A 20704-nucleotide genomic window follows, 5' to 3' on the forward strand; every position below is an offset into this window, starting at 1 on the left:
CCATCAAGAGAAGAAACCACAGTTATAATAGTGGAAATTTCCAAAAGAGTTCTAATAGGTCCGCAGAGCACCAGGAGCATGCTGGTTGTTTTCTTCAACATCTGTGTGGCCGCGCACCAGGGATTAATCCTTCCATGGTTGGACTATGAAAGCAGAATTCTGCTGTTATGTCCTGAGCAGTTTGACGGAGAACATTCAGCACAAGGGACCTGAACTGTGTTGGCGTGCTGGTTTTTTGGCCACAACAACACTATTGTCACTCCACACCCACCAGACTCTCTAGGTCTGGCTTCCTGTGACTTTTTCCTCTTCCCCACTTGGAATTTTTAGATAGAAGGCTTTCCATTTTGACACAGCTTAGAATATTCAGCGCTGGTCAGAGATAGCAATTTGCCTGAGACTTAGACGGACTTTGTTAATCCGTAGAGGGAAATTCTGTTGTTACAGGGGGTTAGCAACAAGACAACAGAGAATATTAGGGCCAGGTATACAGTGAAGGTATCATAAAATAAAATAAGAATATAGAAATTATAATATAAAGAATATACAAGAGTGATACAGACATGTGTAAATGAACCGAATGTGCAAATGAGTGTGCTTAGATGTGCAAATGACATAAGTAGGTGCAGATGAGTTTACAGATATGATGAATGGCCTGTTTGTGCAGCAGGGTTTTAAGGGAAATTTACACACTTTCAGAAGTCCTAGGAGCACTGTCTTGCTGCACAAGAAGACTACTTATTTAGACAGAGCTGATGACAAAATTTACATTGATGTAATTTTTGATTTTCATAGTCAGAGTCTTGGAACTTTTTGATCGCATCTTGTATTCAAATAATCATTAGAACTTCCCACTTTCAGATGCACAAACGCACGATTACACTAATAGATTTGTTCCATCTCTCCTTCGTAACATGACGAACACTTTGCTTAAAACATCCACTTTGAAGCCACATCATTATCATCTTAATCTCTCATTCCCTTTGTGCCATTATTTCTTTGTTTCACTTTCTACCCATCTGTGCAGCCTTGTAAGGTTTCTTCATCTATTAATAAAAGCAAATAGGCGCACTGAGCTATGTTACCGTGCATATGCAAACACTGCATACTCATACACATGAACGCCTGCACATGCACACACACACACTCACACACACACACACACACTCAAACAGAGACCAACCTCTGCTCAGACATGCAGCAGGGCAGCTAATTAGTAAAGTGGCAGTGAGGTTTGTGTGAAACCACACACACACACACACTGCCCAGCGAGAGCTCATAGCGTGCACACTGCAGAGACACCACAGGACGCCAGAACTGCTGGTGCTATTGATCCAAGACAAATGAACAAATGAGAGAGAGAGAGAGGGAGAGGAGAGGAAGGAAATGTGTGGAGAGGGGTCATCATGTGCGAGACGGAGTGTTGTCACAGCTCAACTCCCGCCTTCTCTCCCCGCTCAGATCAATACCATCTTTGTGTTTGTTAGCACAGCATTGTAGCGGTGAGCGGTCAGTCCCTCTAGTGGTGTGAGGCCAACACAGTCGGAGGGGAAAGAGAGGGAGTTTAAAGACGGAAGAGAAAACGAGGGAGAGGGAGATGAGTACAGGGCAAAGAAAGAGGGACAGAAATCCAGGGTTGGATAGAGAGGATGGAAAAGAGAGAAAGAGAGGTGGAAATGAAGACAGAGTGGTAGTGGCGACCCAGTTCCATCACTGCTTGTTTGTGTTTGGGGCGACGCGCGGCTAAGAGCATCGTGTCACGAGGATCGGAGGAAGCAAGGTTGTGGGAAATAAACATACATTTGTGAGGACGTCACCTTGCTGTACGCACAAATGCTCGCAGACGTCATGCGAAGTGTGTCCCAGAGTGCAGCCACTTTAGGGACATGCACACGTCAACAGTGAGCGCAGGTAGACACGTTCACACTGACTCTAGAGCTGCAACTATCTTAATCATGCAGGTAATTAGTATTTAAGATTCAAGCTTCTAAAGTGTGAGAATTTAATACCTTTTCTTGTGTTAAATAATTGAGTTTCATGGTTGGCCAAAATGCCACATTGTAAGTGATCTCCTTCAACTCATCGTTAGCAGTCATTGGTCAAGAAAACATTAATTAATTGCAACCTTGAATCATTCTGATGGAATGATTTCTCGTTGTTACTCTCACATTGTTATTAGCTCTGAATCGTAAAGCCTTGGAATAAATTACAGCAGGTTCATTCAGGTATTTTATGTTTGGATTGTCCACTTTCGCTGTGTGTTTTCGAGGAATTTGACATTTTAATTAGAGCCCGTAACAACGTCGATGTGTGTTTAGAGGAAGAGCTTTTTTCCGCCCTACTTCCACTATTCAACATTTTAGAGATTAAAAGATTAATTGATTCATTGAAAATGATTAAAACAATCACCCTATAAAAGACAACCTTTTTACTCACTTAGTGGGATTCTTTTTCCGCAAAATCAATTGTCCAATTTTTCCTCACTTTCTGGCTAATTCAACATGACTTTTGGGTCAGCGTGAGGCTTAAAATCTGTCTGGAAATAGCTTTTAAATGGATCTGCTTCTTTAAAAAAAAAAAAAAAAAAAAAAAAAGAAAGACAAAGAAAAAAAACGACTATTTATCAGTGTAACTCAGTAAAACCAAAAATGATGAGCCTTCGGTTTAATCTAATTGAGGCCGAGGTTGATTACATCCAGTCCCTTTAAAGTCTTTCAGGCATGATGCAGTTCCCTGTAGCTCAGGCTGTGATGAATGATGGATCATGATGCTGTAAAGCCCTATTGCACTTAGCTGTGCATTTAGTGTCTACAGCGCACTTCTCCCTTGGGCCATCTGTGTTCCTCCTTTGATTAACAGGCAGTAAAAACTCCAAACATGGTGGCTGGCTGGTTGGTGAAATGACAGTTTCATGGTGTTTTCTCCCTCGTACATGCTTCTCACGTCCCTTTTGGATATCGCGGCTCCAATGTATCAGATCATTGTTTTATTTCACACTCCATTTTCTGTATTTATAATGATTGCGTGGAGTTGTTTGCACATGCTGCGCCGATGCCTGACCTTGTTTTCTTGCTGCAGTGATTTGTCACACCTTGTGTTGATATGGTGCAGTGAGCTGGCTCTTTGACAACTACACTACAAACATGAGCGTCTAATGTGGATTGCGTGTTTTCGGGCACCTACGTATAAGCCGCCGCGCCGCTGCTGGGATTTGTTATACACGCTGCACATTCTCATTTAGCCGCCACGAAATCTCATGCAGGAATTAGGGGAGCAGATGAGGAAACGTTTCCTTTTAGTCACCCCGGGGTGTGTGTTTGTGTGCGTGTGGTTCAGTTTTGTCGACTTTTTCGGGGGTGGAGGTGCTGGAAAGGATGCAAGGCTGAGGAGTCAGTGTGGCATAGTTTTGGAGTAATAGGGGTCAGGAGCATTGCCGTGGAGTCGGTCATGAGGAGAGCAAATGAAGATGGGTTGTAGAGGATTGGCAGAGTTGGGGAAGGGGAAAAAAAAAGTTGGGGAGGCGGGTGGGGGGTGGATTTTAAGAGCAGGAGAGAGAGCAGGAGAGAGAGAAGGAGAAATAGAGACAGTGAGAGCTAATGAGCTGGATTTTCTGGAGACTTGGCATTCTGCTCATGGTGCTCGCTCTATCTCTCTCCTCTGTAGAAGAGCTGGCTAGAGCGAGCTTCCTGTCTGAGCCCTGAAGCAGGAGTAAATGAGGGGTGGGTGGGAGGGGGGAAACGGGTGGGGAGGGGGGAGAGAGGAGGAGGTGGTGTAGGTGGGGGGGTGTTGGAAGCAAGTGAACAGAGGGAAGGAGGAGAAGGAGGAGGGTGAGGGGCGGGAGGGACCAGTGTTGAAATTGAATGCCAGGGCGCCATGTTCTCACCGCCAGCGTTTCCATGGTTACAGGGTAATTCTGGCGAGTAAGGAAATTTCATTCACTGTGGTATGAAGAAGGAGAAGAAGAAGAAGAAGAGGGAGGGGGGGAAACAGGAGGGAAATATCAACAAAGCAACAGAGGAGGAGAACGGCATACACAACCAAAAAAAAAAGGAAAAAAATCAGGGAGGAGATTAAAAAAAAACGAGAAAGAGGAGGAAAGAGGAAACCTCTACTGGGGTTTCTGCCACCCATCCCCCAGGCGATCTGCCTCTGTCTCTCATTCCTTTTTCTTTTTTTTTTCTTGTGTATTTCTGTGATGCTTGGTTTGTTTGCCACCACCCTATAAGCAAACACAACACCCACCCACAATCCTCCAGTTCTTCCAGCAGCCCTGCAGGTATATGGCAAAGAACAAAGAGAAACACTGTTAACTGGCCGCTGTGTGTGCGTTTGTCAGTGTGCGTCTTCTTTTTGGGAGGAAGGTAATGGGGGTTGGTGCCAGACTTTTTTTTTTTTGGGGGGGGGGGGAAGAGGAGGAGGTGTGGTGGTGGCAGCGGGGGGGTTAAAGAAATCAGGAGGCAGCAGAATTGTTCACAACATATTTGACACATTTGCAAATCGGCTGCTGACATGTCAGAGGCGTGGGCAAAGTTGATTTCAACACATTTGTCTTCAGACGCTGGCGTTTCAAAGGAGAGGCGAGCAAAAAACTCTGCGTGCATGTGAAAACCTGAGCACGCAAGCATGTGTGTCAGCCTGCGTAGATACAGGCACGCTCGCGCTCTCCGGCTAACAGGGACTGACAACTGCATGGGGTTTGACTGGACTGTCGCTGCAGCCAATGTGACAGCTGTACGGCCAAGCAGCCTCTGCACACACACGCACACATGCGCAGACATCATCTCGATCCCTGATATGATGTGTAAATTCTCTCATCAGCACATGCAACGTGTTTTGACAGACCCTTCTGTAAACACATGTACTTCACGCTGAACCATGTGTTGTTTATTATAACCGAGGTGGTGTGTGCAGATGTTTTACCGTCATAGAAAATATGATTACTTATTGAGAATAGCGGTAATGTGATGTAATCTAATGACATAAACTTGACAAATGTGTTTTCTCTTCTTCCTTCAGTGGCTGAGGAGGGACTTTGGGAGTGTGGGCTGTCCTACGAGTGCAGGACCCTCCTGTTCAAGGCCATACACAACCTGCTGGAAAGGTAAAACTACCGTCATTATAGAACAACTTCACAGTGAGAGCTGCAATCGCAAATATAAAATAGAAAAACATGTTCCAAAGCAGGCATAGATGCACAAAATAGAAGAAATAGAGGTTCATAATTTGCATTATTAAGCAGTATATAGCAATAAGTGTGCATTTTGCCAACTAGAACACCTTTTGGGCATGCAGTTACAATATAAAAATAACACAAATTAAAAATATATATCATACATTCAAAGGAGAAGCTGTGATTGTTGAGAAATGCTGCCCATTATTAACACTTAAACGCCTTTTCTCTTGTCTTATAAATTATTTACTGCATGTTTTTATAGCTACATGGTGCTCATAAATACAGATTTCATTACAATTGTTGCCTACATGACACAAAACTATACCAATGGATGTGATTTCTGAATGAACAAGACTTTTGAGTTTCATTCTAACAATCGGCAAACGTGGAAGTTGCACTGACAGACAGCTCTGGTTTTTCTTTCACGAGCCTCACCTTAATGAAATTATAATCTGAGCGCTGAATCACTTGCTCAAGTACCCAAAGCTCTCCTTTCTGAGTCAGAGCCATCTGTTAAATGAAGCACCACATATTTGCTCTCTATTAAGTTAAGCATCAGTGATCATCATAGGGGGCAGGTTGAATTAACCTTCCTATTACCTTGAAGCTAACTCCTTTTATAGATCACTATTTCAACACTAGAGGGATCGCTTCCACTTTCTCTTTCATGTCGCGCCGATAAAGCTGACCTCTGTCACAGGCGGGCGATATTCAAATAACTTTTTTATTATTGTTGTTATTATTCACAATTAGCACAGGAATCGCTGACAAATAAAGCATTTATGAGGAGTTCAATTTGTCCTTAATATACATAATAGCGTCATAAACTGAAACGACGATGAGCAATACTTGGTGTCGAAACATCAACGCAAGAAGAGCCTCAAAGAAATCGGCTAATCAGACAATACAGATGTTTGTTGCGTTAATAAAGGGACACATCTGTTGCTACATTTATAGATGTACTGTTGATTTAATACAAAATGGATGGATTTGATTTTATTCTCATTTCTTCGTGGATATAAATTATGCTTGTAGTCGCAGTCTGCTCCGAGATAAACACACAAAAGAATAAAGTGATTTGTGGTTCTTATATGTTGACTTGGAACGGGAAGAATTACAAAATTGTACACGCGGTATTAGTCAAATTATCAATGTCCTCTAAGCAGTGCTAAATATTGATTCCATTTCATATTAGAATTGGAATTTAAAACAATGCTATTAATAAAATGTCTAGGTTAGAGTTCAAGATATATGTTTGACAGTGCATTTGACCCAAAGATGACACTGTTCTGTAGCGTAGTTTCACATGTTTTGATAGTATTTCACGTGGTCATGCTCCATCACATTTGAACTGAAGCAGGACTTTAAAAAAACACGTTGCAAATAAAATCATAATATCTGTCAAAAAATTGTAATTAGATATTTTCACCATATCATCATCTTAGACGAACAAGAGGCAAACTGGCAAAGTAATACCAAGTAATGGCAAAGAGTGTGTAAAAGGATAGATGTTAAGGGTTTACTGCAGTTAGGTCGAATAATTAGTCAAAATGTTCATTTGAAAATGTAGTAAGGCCAATATCCAAATCACAGGAGCTGCAATTTTTCTGATAAAGTCAAAGTGTGTCACAAAGTATCATTACAAATGAGGCTTTGTGCTGCTGCAGCGATGCCCCAGTCAACAAATCATATTCTCCCGACATAAGGGAGCATGCTTGTTTGGTTCAGGCCTAAATTACAGCATCATTTTTGTGTTTTTTTTCTTTCAGCAGAAAAGAAGAAAAGAAATGAGTGTGAGAGAAATCGTGACTCATATTGCAATATCTGTGAGAATAATGTGACTTTTTTTTCCTGCCGAGATGAGGTGGGATGAGAGAAATACACCTCAGTGATATTTAGATGCACCTGTCATTGGAGAAGACGTGCTCACAAATGTGCTTCTCTTCAAAGCTGCTTTCATCTGTTAATCAATACCAGCAATTAGTCAGATGGCGTAAAATGTGAGCGGATAGTAGCAAACTCACAGAGAATGTTATTACTCTCCGTGTCTTTTAATTCTTGTTTTTGGTTGTGCGGCGCAAAGTGTGCTCCCATCAGCGTCATTTCCAGATGTGTGCAGCTGTTTTCATTAAAAAGAGCTTACAACCACTATAGACTAGAGACAAAGTTGATGACCTGCTGATGAACAGTGAGGCAGCTAAACAGATGGATATTTCCCCGAGGAGCTGGTGGAAACCAAGACAGAGCTAAAAGGAGAAGAGAACTCCACATGTTGCTTTCTTTCTGCCGGATGTGTTAATAGACAGCCGTATGCTGATAGCACAGTACATGATGATAGCATGCCAGCGTTGTGTTTGCAGCATGTCATGATACCACATTGCATCCATACTGCATGTTTACTCCTGTATATTTTCTGTGCATAGATGTGCATACACATTTTTACATTATCCAGCTGCACTTCAAGGCTGAAGTTAGTTATATCCTGTTTGACTTTAATATCAACAAGAGTGTTTTCTGAGCCAGTGGTTAGCAACTATCAAAGGATCTGGATTTGGAGGCTTTTCAGCGTTAGCTTCAGCATTTACCCACAGTGATTGCTCCACAGGTATGGCACACTGTTCACTCCCTCACAGACGTTCTTGTAAGGTCTCCAGTGAAGTAGCCCTGCTGGAGATAGCACTGATAAGATATGCCAAATTGTCCAAATTGGCCTCCTAATAATGCTGAGCTTATTGGAGGTACTGGCTATCGGCTAAAATGTGACCAACCCAATAATGTTTTTGTTTCTTGTTAACCCTCGTGTTGTCCTGCGGGTCGAATTGACCCATTCTAGAGTTTGAAAATGTCGGTAGAAATAGAGATTTTTTTCACAGTGAAACTTCTAATGTCCACATTTTCAGCATTTTTGGGAAATTTTTAAATATTTTTTGGCGGAAAAAAGTACAGTTAAACAAATGTTTCTTTAAGAACATTCACAAAAAAATCAACCAAAATCCAGCGAATTTCGCTGGATTTTGGTTGATTTTTTGTGAATGTTCTTAAAGAAAACATTACAAGTTTTACTGATATGTAATCACTTTAGATATTTTTAGGATTCTTTGGGAAGATTTTTACTCATTTTTTGGAAAATATTTCCAAGAATTTCCTTGTCAAATTTGGGGGATTTTTTTTTTTAAATTATAACTTCTGAGGGAAATTTATTATTGGAATTTTCTTCCTGAAGGTATTGGAAATTTTTAGAGTTTTGTAGAATTTTTTTTGCTGAATTTTTGGATTTTTTTTCAGACAAGGAGACAATATTTTTTGGAGCCCGTAAATGAAGACAACAGGAGGGTTAATGTTATTATAAAATTAAGAGAGACTGCTTGTATGCAATGAGCAGCCGTGTCCCGATAAGAAAATGCGTCGGTAAGAATGCACCAAAGATGGAAGAGCCGTGGACTGGAAGCTTTGGAAAGCTGAGCCAGGCTGAGCGAGGAGGACTCCATGAAATCATTCTGTAATACCTCGACCCCGGTCAGAGGATTCAGCGGGGAATTCACTGGCACCTGCACACAGAGACGAGTCAAACTTCTGAGCGAGCTCTGTTTTGTCTGTGAAAGGAGTCTGAAATGAGGTGGGGAGGCGCACAGATGGCGGGATAGCCAAACAAGGAGCATGATCACTGAAATGAACTTTGATATGATCACATTTTGATGTGATGAAAGGAAAAGTTTTTGGAAAGCTATGTGTAGAAAGTGCAAGCCACTTTAGGGGAAGCAGATTAGCAGGAGATTACCTTTACTTTTCCTGTGCACTTGTCATAAACTCTGTATATCTCGCCTTACATTCACGTTGTATTTCACATCCAGCTGAGCGACTCTCTCTGCTGCTGCATTTTAACCCTCTCAGCCTTAAGCGGCTTCTTGGCTTCTGTCACATTTTTTCCTCTGTGAGTTCATTTTTCACTGCAATCTAAAAACCTGTACCTCTATGGAAAGAGCACAGCCCGGGCTAGAAGTAGAAAGACCTAAAAAATGTCTTCTGAGCAGAATAACAAAATTATAATGCCATAAATTGTTTAAAAAAAAAAATCAAAGTTGCATTTTTTTTAGATTATTTATTTTCCAAAATTGACAAAATCTGGAATCAACATGTGCCTACAGGTGTTACCAATATGGGAAAAATGTGACTGTTTACATTTTTTTTTCCTGTTTTGTTTCCACTTGTCTCATATCTGCTCAGTGTAAACACAGCCCGCAGACGAACACACTTCAGTGAATATTCCCCGAATTTTCACCATGTGACTGTTGGTTGCAGATGAGTCACAAGTGGTTTCACAGTTGCACTGAGGAGGGAACAATTTTTATTATTTTTTACTTTTTTTACAGAATCTGGTTAGAGCCAACCATTTATTTTTGGTGAGATATGTAAATGAGACAAGTTGAATATAGTAATTTTGATGAAATATCACAATACTAAGCTCAGATTTGGCATTTTTTCCAGGTGGAATCATACGTCACGGATTCCAAGTCGAGGGCTGTGGAAGGTTGAAAATTTGATGTTTTCTGTTTTTGCAATTTCAGGCTCTGAATAATTTTAGAAATTTGTTAAAGCTAATATGCCTTTCTGTTGGAGGGGTTAATAGCAGTAAATAAAACCATAAAACTGTCTAGCAGGCAAAGAGCCAAAGTCAACGCAAAATATTTTATTTTCAAGGTCTCATGTCAATTTTTGCTCATGATAGAAATTATTTTTTCAGAGACAGAATCAATTTTTCCAACTAAATATGAAGATGCATTGAATTGTTTCTTCTCATAAAAGCTGTTAAATTCATAACAAGGCCATAAATTGGTAATATGGAAGCTGTCATTAACAGTTTGCAGCACAAGCTCCAGTCTGTAAAATCATCAGTGAGATGAATCAAAACCTCTTTGATCGTCACGAGAATACTAATTGCTGTTTGATTCTTTTCAGGAATGCAGAACATCGCTCAGGTGTTGCTTTTAGCCGATCATTCGAAGATGTCTGTTGTGTCGTGAACGACTCTCTTTCTCTCCTGCTGACTTTTCTTCCTTCTTCTTTTCAATGCTGCAGATGTCTGATGGATAAAGGCTTTGTGCGGATCGGGAAATGGTTCTTCAAGCCGCACGAACTGGAGGGAAAGTCTTTGGGCAACAGGTGAGTAGAGACGCGAACACGCACACATGCCGCGTTCACAGGCTGCAAAAGGACTTCTTTAGCATGTTTTATGCCTCATTCATGTATGAGAATTGTGTGTCCATGCGTGTGCATGTTCGAGTGTGACACGGCTCAGCAGCGTGAATGGCTTTCATGTGATTCAGCATTTGTTGAGTCTTCTCTCCTTGATGTTCCAGCAGCTGGTCCATGGTGTGAGACTATTAAAAACCAGAGCGGTGAATGGTGGTGAGAGGTGAGAGCATGACTGAGCTCTCACAGCTCCCTCTCTCTCTCTCTCTCTCCCTGGGTGAGGGGGAGGATTGTTGTTGGTGTGTGTGTGTGTGCGGGTGTCACGCTGTGTAACTGTGTAGGCAGTGTGGGAGTCAGACAGAGAGACTGAAACTGAGTAAAAAGAGGGGTGGGTGTGATGACAGTTCAACTTGTTGCTTCAGCCATTATAGTTCTCACAGTCAGCCCACTTCAGCTTTTTCCCTGCTGGTGAGGATGCAGCATTCCTTACAAGTCTCGCATAGCGGTGCTCGAAAGCTTAAAAGTGGCTTTTACCGAAGCGCTAAGCTGTCAAAAGGCTCACTTTAAAAAAAAAAAAATCTCTTATGTATCACTTAGAAACACAAAAACCACCCATTTACTTGTATTTACTCTGTGGTTGTTTTAACTCGAAACCTGCAAATTGCATTGTCATTCAAATGCGCTGCAAATTAGGAGACGCACAGGAAGCTCTCGCTCTAGAAAGTTGCTGACACAAGTGCAGTGTGCTACGATGTGCTGTAGCAAACTTAAGTTTGGCTGTTCAGAGAAGGTGGAAGTCCCTCAGTGAGGCAAACGGCGTGACACATCTCGAGAGACGGTGTGTGTCGCTTGTTCTGCATATATCTGGGAAACGCTATCTGGGTGAGGCAACCTGATGTGATTGTGACATCTTTGTATGTTGAATCTACTCTCGTGGTAAAATATACTGCAGATACAGGTGATGAATAGAATAATAATAAATACAGATGACAGAGTCAGGGGTCAGCTGATTATTTGATGCGATATTCAGTATCTTTATGATTATTAGTGTCGTAGGGTTTTTACAGATTCCCAATAAATTAAATACATTTTAAAGTGTTCTGTTTTGGCTATGATACATCCACCTGTTTCTTTCTGTAGTCACTCTGTGATTTTAAGCAATAGAGCTAGATAGATTGTGCATGTCCTGCTGGTAAAAAAAAAAATGCATTTTTTTTTGACAGGGACAGTGCACATAAATGAACACCTATTTAGACAGCAATAGATGTGAATATGCGGGATTATAGCAATGCTAATTTACATTCACAGTCCCTAGGCAGTTAAACCCCCCCCCAAAAAAAAGCATAGCACTGAATAAATAGATATAAGGTGTCAAAAATGTTAGTATTTCCAAAAAGGTGCAAAAATGGTCGGTATTCAGAATAAGGTGCGGAATTGCTGTTTTTTTAACAATAAATGTCAAAAATTTTGACACACCTCATTCAGTGGTTATTGTATAACTAGTTTCTACATTGTAGATTAATACTGAAGACATGAAAACTATGAAAGAATACATAGGGAATTTAGTTGTAAACAAAGAAGTGTTAATCTTCTGTATTAATCTATAAAGTAGGAAATAATATAAATAAATAAAAAGCATTGGATAACTGCTTGTGTACATCGTGAGTAACATGAACGCTGACAGATGAATGTTGCAATCTCTTTTAAAGAAGATATGTACTACATAAATAAACAAAGACATTTCAGAGAAGTCTTGTATTGGAGTTTGTGTTGTTTTAAATTTTTATTCCAAATGTACATCAGTTGTCGGCCTCTTTCGCTACCAATAATCTATGTCACTGTTCATCTGCCCGCATTCTCCACCAACATCATCAAAGTAGCAAATGAGGTAATATCCTCTAGCAGAAAGCAGCTCATCCGTCCAACAGAATCTTGAAGAAAACATAACATAATGAGCACAGGAGCTGTTCTGGCACCTCACATTGGCACATTAAGACACTTTCTGTCGTTTCTGTATTTAATTTGTCAACTGCCTGCACAAACAAAAACCTCTAATGGGTTGTCCATTAGCTTATGTAAATGTAAGTGTAGACATGGCTATGGAGCGCGTGTCTCACAAACACTTTATATTCCGCACATGCACGCCAAACTTGTCACATTGTACTAGACACACAAGGTGACCCCACTTTTAATTACCACGGATGATTTTTCTTTTCTTTTTTTTAAGAGGTTGTGATACCTGTGTTTCCTTGTCTGCTTGTGTTGTGTACATTATCCTGTTTGACATTGAAAAGGCTATCACTTTAATTCGAGGAGACTGGAGGGAAAAAAAACAATCGAATGTCACTAAATATTTCCAACATTAGCAGATGGGAGTGAGGCGGAGATGATTAGAGGCTCATTAAAAATCAGGAGGAAAAACAGGAGAGATGCGGAGTGAATAGAGGTAAAGAAGAATGAGTCTGGAAAAGCAGCAGAGATTAAATAACTTTTGTGTGGGAAGCAGGGAGGTGTGAAGACGCTGCGCCCTGAATGCGGATACATATAAACACATGTTGAGATTTTCTCTTTTGGAAATTATGCCCGGCAGTTGTGCAGTTCTTTATGTGTGTGTGTGATTGTGTGCGCGCGACTTTTTGTACATCATGCAATTCCTCTTTTCGACAGCTCCGTTTGAACATGTTGTCAGCTGGTACGCCCCCTGCTGAGCCAATCTCGAGTTGTTCTTTCTGTGAATTATTGAACATCCTGAAGGGAAAGACAGGGAGAGAGAGAGTGGGAGAGAGAGAAGCCTCACACACACACACAAACAAACACAAATCTTATATGGATGTCTGTACATTCTGTGCCTGCACTCTGCTGCTTTTGCGTGTATCGTGATGCGTAAGTGAAGCGTTGCAGGCTTTGCTTTCCACACATCTCCACTGCCTGATTCCAGCACACATGAGTTCCTAAATTGCCCCCCCCCACACTCCCACCCGCCCCCACATGCTCACTCTCTGCTTGTTCCCAACAACTGCAGTGTTGCCCCACAGTTGACAGTGTGAGCCTTAAGAGCCCCCTGCAGATCCCCGGCCATCAGTGTTTTCGTGCCACGAGGGAAACATTGCTCAGTTAGGCATACAATGACCTCCTGCCTCAGCTGTAACCACCTCCTTTGTCTCTCCTGCTCTTCCGCCCCTCGTGTCCTTTCTATCCCCAACAGGGGGCGCTTTTGCCTGCTAACAGTCCGTGTCATGCCGCCTCACTCGTGCCAACTCCTGCGCCTTGGCACCGCCGCCTTTGTCGGGGCTTATCTGGTGTTTATCTCGTACGTGTCCCCGGGGCACGGTGGGGATTGGTACATCAAGGAGAAGATTCCCAAACCAGCCACCACCTCCCACCCCCCACACACCCCTCAGCCCACCACCACCACCACCACCCCTCCTCTGCTCATCCACCCCCACCACCCCTTCTTTCTCAACCCAACACTCCTGCTCTTCTTTGTGTCTGAATGGGGAGGAAAGCACTCTGGGTTGGTAACGCATTGCATCAGACGCTGAGGGGAGCGTGCGAGAGAGAGAGAGTGAGAGAGTGTTAGAGAGACAGAGGAGGAAGAGGCAGGGTGGAGGACGCTCTGGCTCTGGTGGTGGCGGCGTGGTGGGGATCAGAGGAGGTGGGGGGTCGTAAATTAATCATTACTATAGACGGCTGAATGGATGTATTAGTCTGTCGCTCTTATTAGTTCAGTCAATCCTATGCATGCCAAGTGCAGCACACAGTATGTTTGTTAATACACCTGCTTTCATTCCACTAATGGCCATATACTCATGCATAAATAATCGTTCATATTTTAAAGTGTAACAGAGCTTTCCTCGCGCACCAAACGGAAACAAGCCACATTGTCTGTTGAAAAAAACCCCCTGCTTTTTCAAAAAACAAAAAAATCTCAGAAATCCTCACCTGGCCTCTCCTTTCCTCTCCTCTCCTCTCCTCTCTTTTTCCTCTTCCTCTTTCTCTTCCCTCTTCCTCTCCTCAGGGACGAATGACATTGAGATATTAGCCATCTCCTAGGCAACAGGCATTTGGTGTTAGGCCACACCACAAGGTCACAGATTCTCCAGAAATAAAACACACACACAAAAAAGTGAAAAACATTCCTCTTTTTCCTCACCCCCCGTTGCAAACTGTGGCTGCATCCCTAATTATACCTGTACGATACATTTACAGATGCCAAAATAGTTTTTATTTGTACACACAACCTAAATCATGATGAATTGATATGTGCAGGAGAGGAAGGAATTAAAAATATCTTAAATTCAGCCATATTCACTTATACATATAAGACAGAAAAGAAACAACAGAAATAAAGAGCAGATAGAAAAACCTCCAATTGACCTAATTTTGTTCATACTGGTGTTTTCCTTTCCCCCTTAGTCCTTAAAAACACGACAAATCCCAGTTGCAATAATGTGAATGCGTAATTCTAGCAGATTTAAAAGACACTGAAGACCTGTGAGGCTTACATAAATACAGACTTAAGTAGTAAAGAGCAAATTTATCTTGGAAATAAAGTTAAAAATGTAAAATTGCCAGTGGATAAAAGGTGTAAGATCTCAGATATGGTATAATTAGGGGCCAGCAGATTTTTTGACAGATTATTAAGGTGACTGACAAGAAAAATACTCTGCTGAGTAGCCAATTGTTAGATGGATACTTGTGGATTGACAGCAGGAGTAGATGGATAAATTAATGGTAAAGAGGTTTCATAATATAATGTATGTATGTCAAAAAAATAATTCTAACACACCTTTAGCAATAATTGTGCTTCTCTCTATCAGTAGTTAAAAGGGTTCACCCCCTGCATTTCATCACATCTTTTTTACAATTATATCCGTGGTTACAGTCAAATTTTTTTGCACCTTTTAAGATAAAAGATGCATCCTTTCAATCATACAAACGCTTGTTAAATATTTGGATTACAGAGTCATTTGCATTTTCGCCTTTGAAGCATGTTCTCTCTAGAGACAAAAAGCCGAGAACATGTGATTCACTATCCCCTATTTCTCATATTATCAGGTGAGAAACCACTGAGAGAATGCGAGAAAGATAGAGAAGGAAGAGAGAAAAAACACAGAGATCAATAGAGAGGATGGTGATACATCACAGCAACAACCTTCCACCAGACCCTTTTTCTCTTTTTTTTTTAATTAGGACCACAGATATGAAGTGAAAGCCTGTGGTAGCCAGCATTGATGTTCTACTTGAGGTTTGCGATGTAGGCTTTTCCACTTGGCAGCATTTATGTGGGAATAGTCCACTGACAAGTATTCACAGTCATTCTCTGCTGCTTTTCAGGAATACAATAAATCTAATTTCACTTTCAGGGGACTGGTATTTTTTTCTGTCTTCAGGCGTAAGTACGCACGGTTTGTGTCCTTGAGCACGGCACCTTTTCATTGTGGTTCCATATAAGTGGTGTTTGAACATCAACACTGTGATAGCAACACTGGCTAAAGCCACCCACTGGGGGGCAGTGAATAATACATCAAACTTACTGCATCCATCTAATGTTACTTTTAATAGCGGCGAGCGTACAAGCGGCAGCGTTTGCACACACCTGCATAAGCCCGGGCATATTGTGTACGTTAGGTGGTTTGGCTGGATTTGTTTGCAGGGACTTAATTCCATAATTCAACAATGTGCCAGTGCAGTGGAAAGACTTGTGGAGCATGTGTATACATGCTGCTCACGAGAGCTTACAAGAGTGTAGACATCCTCTACATCGGTCCACATACACCAGAGGAGTGTCTGCACTCTTATGTTTCCAGGACATGTGATTGTGTGGCAAGGGTTAAGCAGCTAGAAGGGAAAAGATAACTCATAATAATGCTGCTGTGGTGGCACACAGAACATTTAAGGTGCCGATTAAGAAGATTAATCCCTTAGATTTGGGAGAGTTTTAGGAAAATGCTATCGTGCCAGCTTAGTGCATATGACTATAGTTAATGATATCTAAACACAGTTATCACATCATGGGCTTTAGATGTCTCTGAGAGAGGAAATAGAAGCCCTTTGTGTCTTGCACAAGGTTGTTTTACTGTTTATTGTACTCTGTCTCCTTTAATCTTGCTTTATCTATTTTTTTTCACTTGGTTTGACATGAGAGCAGCCCAACAACTGAGATAACTGTTGTTATTTTGTGTGCATGTGATTGTACACACAGATGCGTGTGTGTCAAGTCCATGATGCATGTCGGACATTAACCAGCTCCCCTGCTGGCTGGCTGCTGGCTGTTAGTAGCATTGTGATGGGGTGAAAAGACACATGTTGTCACAAGAACCCGACACAGTTGCTTTTCCCTCTTTGTCAGTCGCTTTCAAGCATGCATGCAGGGCACATACAGCGTGCGTGCTCGCTCGCTCACATGGCGTTGTAACTGTGGGTCTTTGTTCACACGTTGTGTCACCCTATGCATGCACAACTCACATTTGCACACATATGATACACTCAACTCATGTAAATTCATGCCGTTAACTCTGTCACATAAGCATAGGCACATACTGAACATGTGAAGCCAAATGAAAGTGACGAACACAGACAGTAAGTGGTGTGTCTGTGTGTTCTCCAGCTCTACATTACCTGATTGATTTCACCATAAAATTATGCTCAGTAGCCACCCATTAAAACTCTGATCTCATCGATATGTGTGCAGCAATTGCACTGCGTGGCACTGAATTATTCACTTCCTCCTCTTTCTCTCACACTCATTTTGCTCTCACTCCTCATTTTTTACTGTATCTTTCTTTCCGTGTCCTCCTAATTTCCTCTCCGTCCTCCTATTTCCCCTTTTTGTTTCAATCTTATTTGTGCATGTGCTTAATTCTCTTCGTCTCCATCTTCTTGTCCTGCCGTCTTTCCTTTCTTCCTCCTCTCTCTCTCTCTCTTTCTCCTCTCTATCTCTCTCTTGTACTGTCAGCCCTTAGGCAAGTCTCAGCCATCACTCCTCTTCATTTATTAATACCTGTACTCATACAGCCCAGCACACACAGCTGCCTCACATCTCCGTCGACTGTTTTCACACACATACACACATGCCTGCCAACTGCACAAATGCCCCAGAGGATGCAAAGAGCCCAGTGTGTCCACACACTCACACCCGCTTACTGTGCAGGAAAATGCCCTTTGTAAAAGGACAGGGAGCATCAATCTGCCAGCTGCGTCAGCCTACAGTTTGATGCTCTTTTAGTAGGTCTGCTTTCCCCTGACTTCCATGTGACTGCACTTGATCGCAGCAAGGGATGGTAATGACTAGCAGTTTATCAATTCATTGGTAATATTTAACAAAATAAAAATATAGTCATAGATAAGGCAGAAGATGGAGCACAGTAGTGTCAGATAATTCATGTCGTGACGCGAGGAGGGGGTTACTTGGACTACAGGCAGCTTCATGTTGCCAAGCAGAGAGCATTGAGGTGTTTAAGCCAACAATGGGCCACCATGACAAAGACTTCTGTGGCAGTTAATGGCTCCCTGTGAGAGCTCACATATTTATGATGTCTCACAGTTTACAGTGTTCCTGCAGCCTAGGGGCATTTACTGTCAATATCACCAGCAAATACTGTTTCTGTTTTCAAATGGGGCTGCATTTGCAGATGGAATACTGTTCAATTATTATCAGTTATTGATTAATAATGCTGCCACCTATCAGTTCAGGAAATTGCTCTAAATTTGCGTGCCTAATCACACTTACTCTACCGCTTTTATTAAAATTGCTGCATATTAGGCATTAGTGTGACTGATTGCTTTGTAAGTTAATTAATTATTTACTAAATGCTGCCCCTTCCCAAGATATTAAATGACCTCCTTTTCATCAGTAGCCTTTGAGAGACTTTGCTTTGTAATTGTATTTACATATTAGGTGGACTTGATTGACAGCAGCAACAGGAACGATTTAATATCAACACACTATAATTTGAGCTGAAACATCAAAAGTATCCAGCCCTTAAATCTGCTGGATCACAGTCTGAGTGTAAGAGAAGATACAAAGAGAGTGGAAATGATTTAGAACGGTGATTCCTTCCTATTTGACCCAGGCTGTTCAGAGAGGCACGTCTTTGTGTCCTGATCAGCACAGCTCATATGTACATACAGTGTGGAAATTATCACCAGAATGACCAACGTGGAATCGGTTTTGCAGCATGCAGTGATACAAACATTACGAAATGTAGAAAATCAATCAGTCAACAAATTTGTCAGTCAGCCACTTAAAAAAAAAAGACATTCAAAGCATACTTGCTTGCTGAAGCCCCGCGTTTGCATATGACTTTATTTAGAATGAACCACATCCAGCAGATAATTAAAGCATTCAATAGAGATGTTAAAGATCCCTAAATGTTAATTGTGGCTGTTTGTGTACGTGCGCATGGCAGTTTGCTCCACTGGTACTCTTGACTTGCAGCTGTTATCCTGAGCTCCCCCATGCAGCTATATATAGCCCTTCATATGGTGGAATGATGCACTGAGGACAAGGTTAGAGGGCAGTGACATTGACAGCATTTTGACTCATGTGTTGTAGAGATGTGAGTTGCGGGGATGATGGACTAGTGCTCTGTTTGTGTGTGTGTGTGTGTGTGTGAGAGGAACAGTGCCTGTAGGTGTGAAGGCGACACTTGCTCGTGTGCCAGTTTGCTGAAGCCTTGTGCATGCATATGTATGCCCCTTAGCTCTGCCGTTCCTCCTGTGATTGTGCAGACCTGTGTTCGAACCACCTGCTGTTGTGAGGGTATGTTTTCTTTGGGAGCATCAGGAATGTTTGTGAAGCAGAAAAGAATTGGCCTCCTCCTCTCTTTGGGTGCGTTTAGCGCCATCTGGGGGCCGTTGTGTTAAAGCCACATTGTCTGGCTCCCTGACGACTGTGTTCACTTTTGCCCATGAGTGACTATGGAACTGGCCATTTTATTGAATTTGATGATCCATTACGCCTCAAATGGAGGTCCAGCTCCCTCAGGGCAAAGGAGATATTGCATAGGCAGCAGGGTAATCACAAGGAGATTACAGTACCTGCTGACTTTATTGTCAGTCTGATATATATAAACCAAAGTATTAAGGAGGTTTATAGATTAAAAATATACATCAGTGAAGCTGTCTAGGTGGCTAATGATGTCCAGCCCACCCACTGCTATATAGATTGCAATAAGGCCCCAACAATTACTCCTCTGTGATTAAAAAAAGAACAATCTGTGATGGACTATACCCAGGCTGTGTAATAAAGAGGCTGCTGCATATGTAAACATGAAGTCATTATAATCAATCATAAGCAAATGAGGATTTATACCTGCAATAAGGAGCATATGTGGGAACTGATGAAGATGATCAATGAAGGTAGAGCTCAGCAAGGCTTTTACAGAGATACATTCTGATTGCATTCTCCAAATTGCTGTTTGGAGAAAAGCTCTCATCATCTGTCATGCTGCGGCCTGAAAGCCAGACATACTCATGTTTTGCATTTGTTCTTCAATAGATCAGATGCAGGGGTTTATTTAATCTGAAGTTTAGCATCATTAAATGCAATTATAACTCAATTTCAATCTAAATGAATTAAGTTGTGTAGGTGAATTTATATGTAATTGAAACAGACAGGGAGAGCAGCATCTGTTTTACAATGCAAACTCGTATTGCCAGTCAGACAGTGATCAGCTCACTGTACACAGACCAACAGCACATTTCTGCACTGTTGCTGTCTAGCTGGGGGTTCATGATCTAAATCTTTGCTGTCTCCTGTCCCCAGTGAACACCTATCATGTTCCTTCTCCTTCTTCCTCCACGGGGAGAGCAACGTGTGCACGAGCGTGGAGATCGCCCAGCACCAACCTGCGTACCACATCACAGAACACCACATCCGCCTCGCACAGACCTCCATCACACCGGTGCAAGGTAATACCACAAACCCATTGTGTTTTTTTTTCTGGTGCTTTTGTGCACAGAACAAAACAAAAATCACGTACTGTATGCTTCCTATGATGTCAATGAAGTGCAACTTGAATGAAGCACTGTTGATTATTGCCCAATAGAAATGAGTCTGTTGAATGACCATGATGAAGCTCTTACTAGAATGTGGGTGTGATCTTGACACTGAATTTTCAAATCAGCAGTGATGGAGGAAGTATTCTGCCCTGTAGTAAACTCTTGCACTTTCACTTCCTAGAAACCACTTTACAGAGAAATTAAAGTTACTAGTCTGTCTTTAGATAAACTATAGTGGCCATATTTTATCAAAAATTAAGAAATATGTGGCTTAGTTTTGTGTTTTTGCTATTTTTTGAAAAACAGTGAAGCTCTATTGCACAGGTCAATAAGACT

General features: G+C 41.7%; 1 protein-coding gene across 2 annotated transcripts in view; it reads left to right on the top strand.

Annotated features, from left to right (window-relative positions):
- Positions 1–20704, top strand: part of LOC110966254 (mediator complex subunit 13L) — a 94552-nt gene that overhangs the window by 53461 nt on the left and 20387 nt on the right. For both annotated transcript variants that reach the window (XM_022215562.2, XM_022215572.2), the window contains exons 3-5: positions 5017–5101; positions 10250–10333; positions 20133–20278. In XM_022215562.2, the coding sequence (XP_022071254.2) occupies positions 5017–5101; positions 10250–10333; positions 20133–20278 (315 nt within the window). The remainder of the gene's footprint in view (positions 1–5016; positions 5102–10249; positions 10334–20132; positions 20279–20704) is intronic.

Source organism: Acanthochromis polyacanthus, chromosome 18 (assembly GCF_021347895.1).
Source record: "Acanthochromis polyacanthus isolate Apoly-LR-REF ecotype Palm Island chromosome 18, KAUST_Apoly_ChrSc, whole genome shotgun sequence".
Taxonomy (NCBI): Eukaryota; Metazoa; Chordata; class Actinopteri; family Pomacentridae; genus Acanthochromis; species Acanthochromis polyacanthus.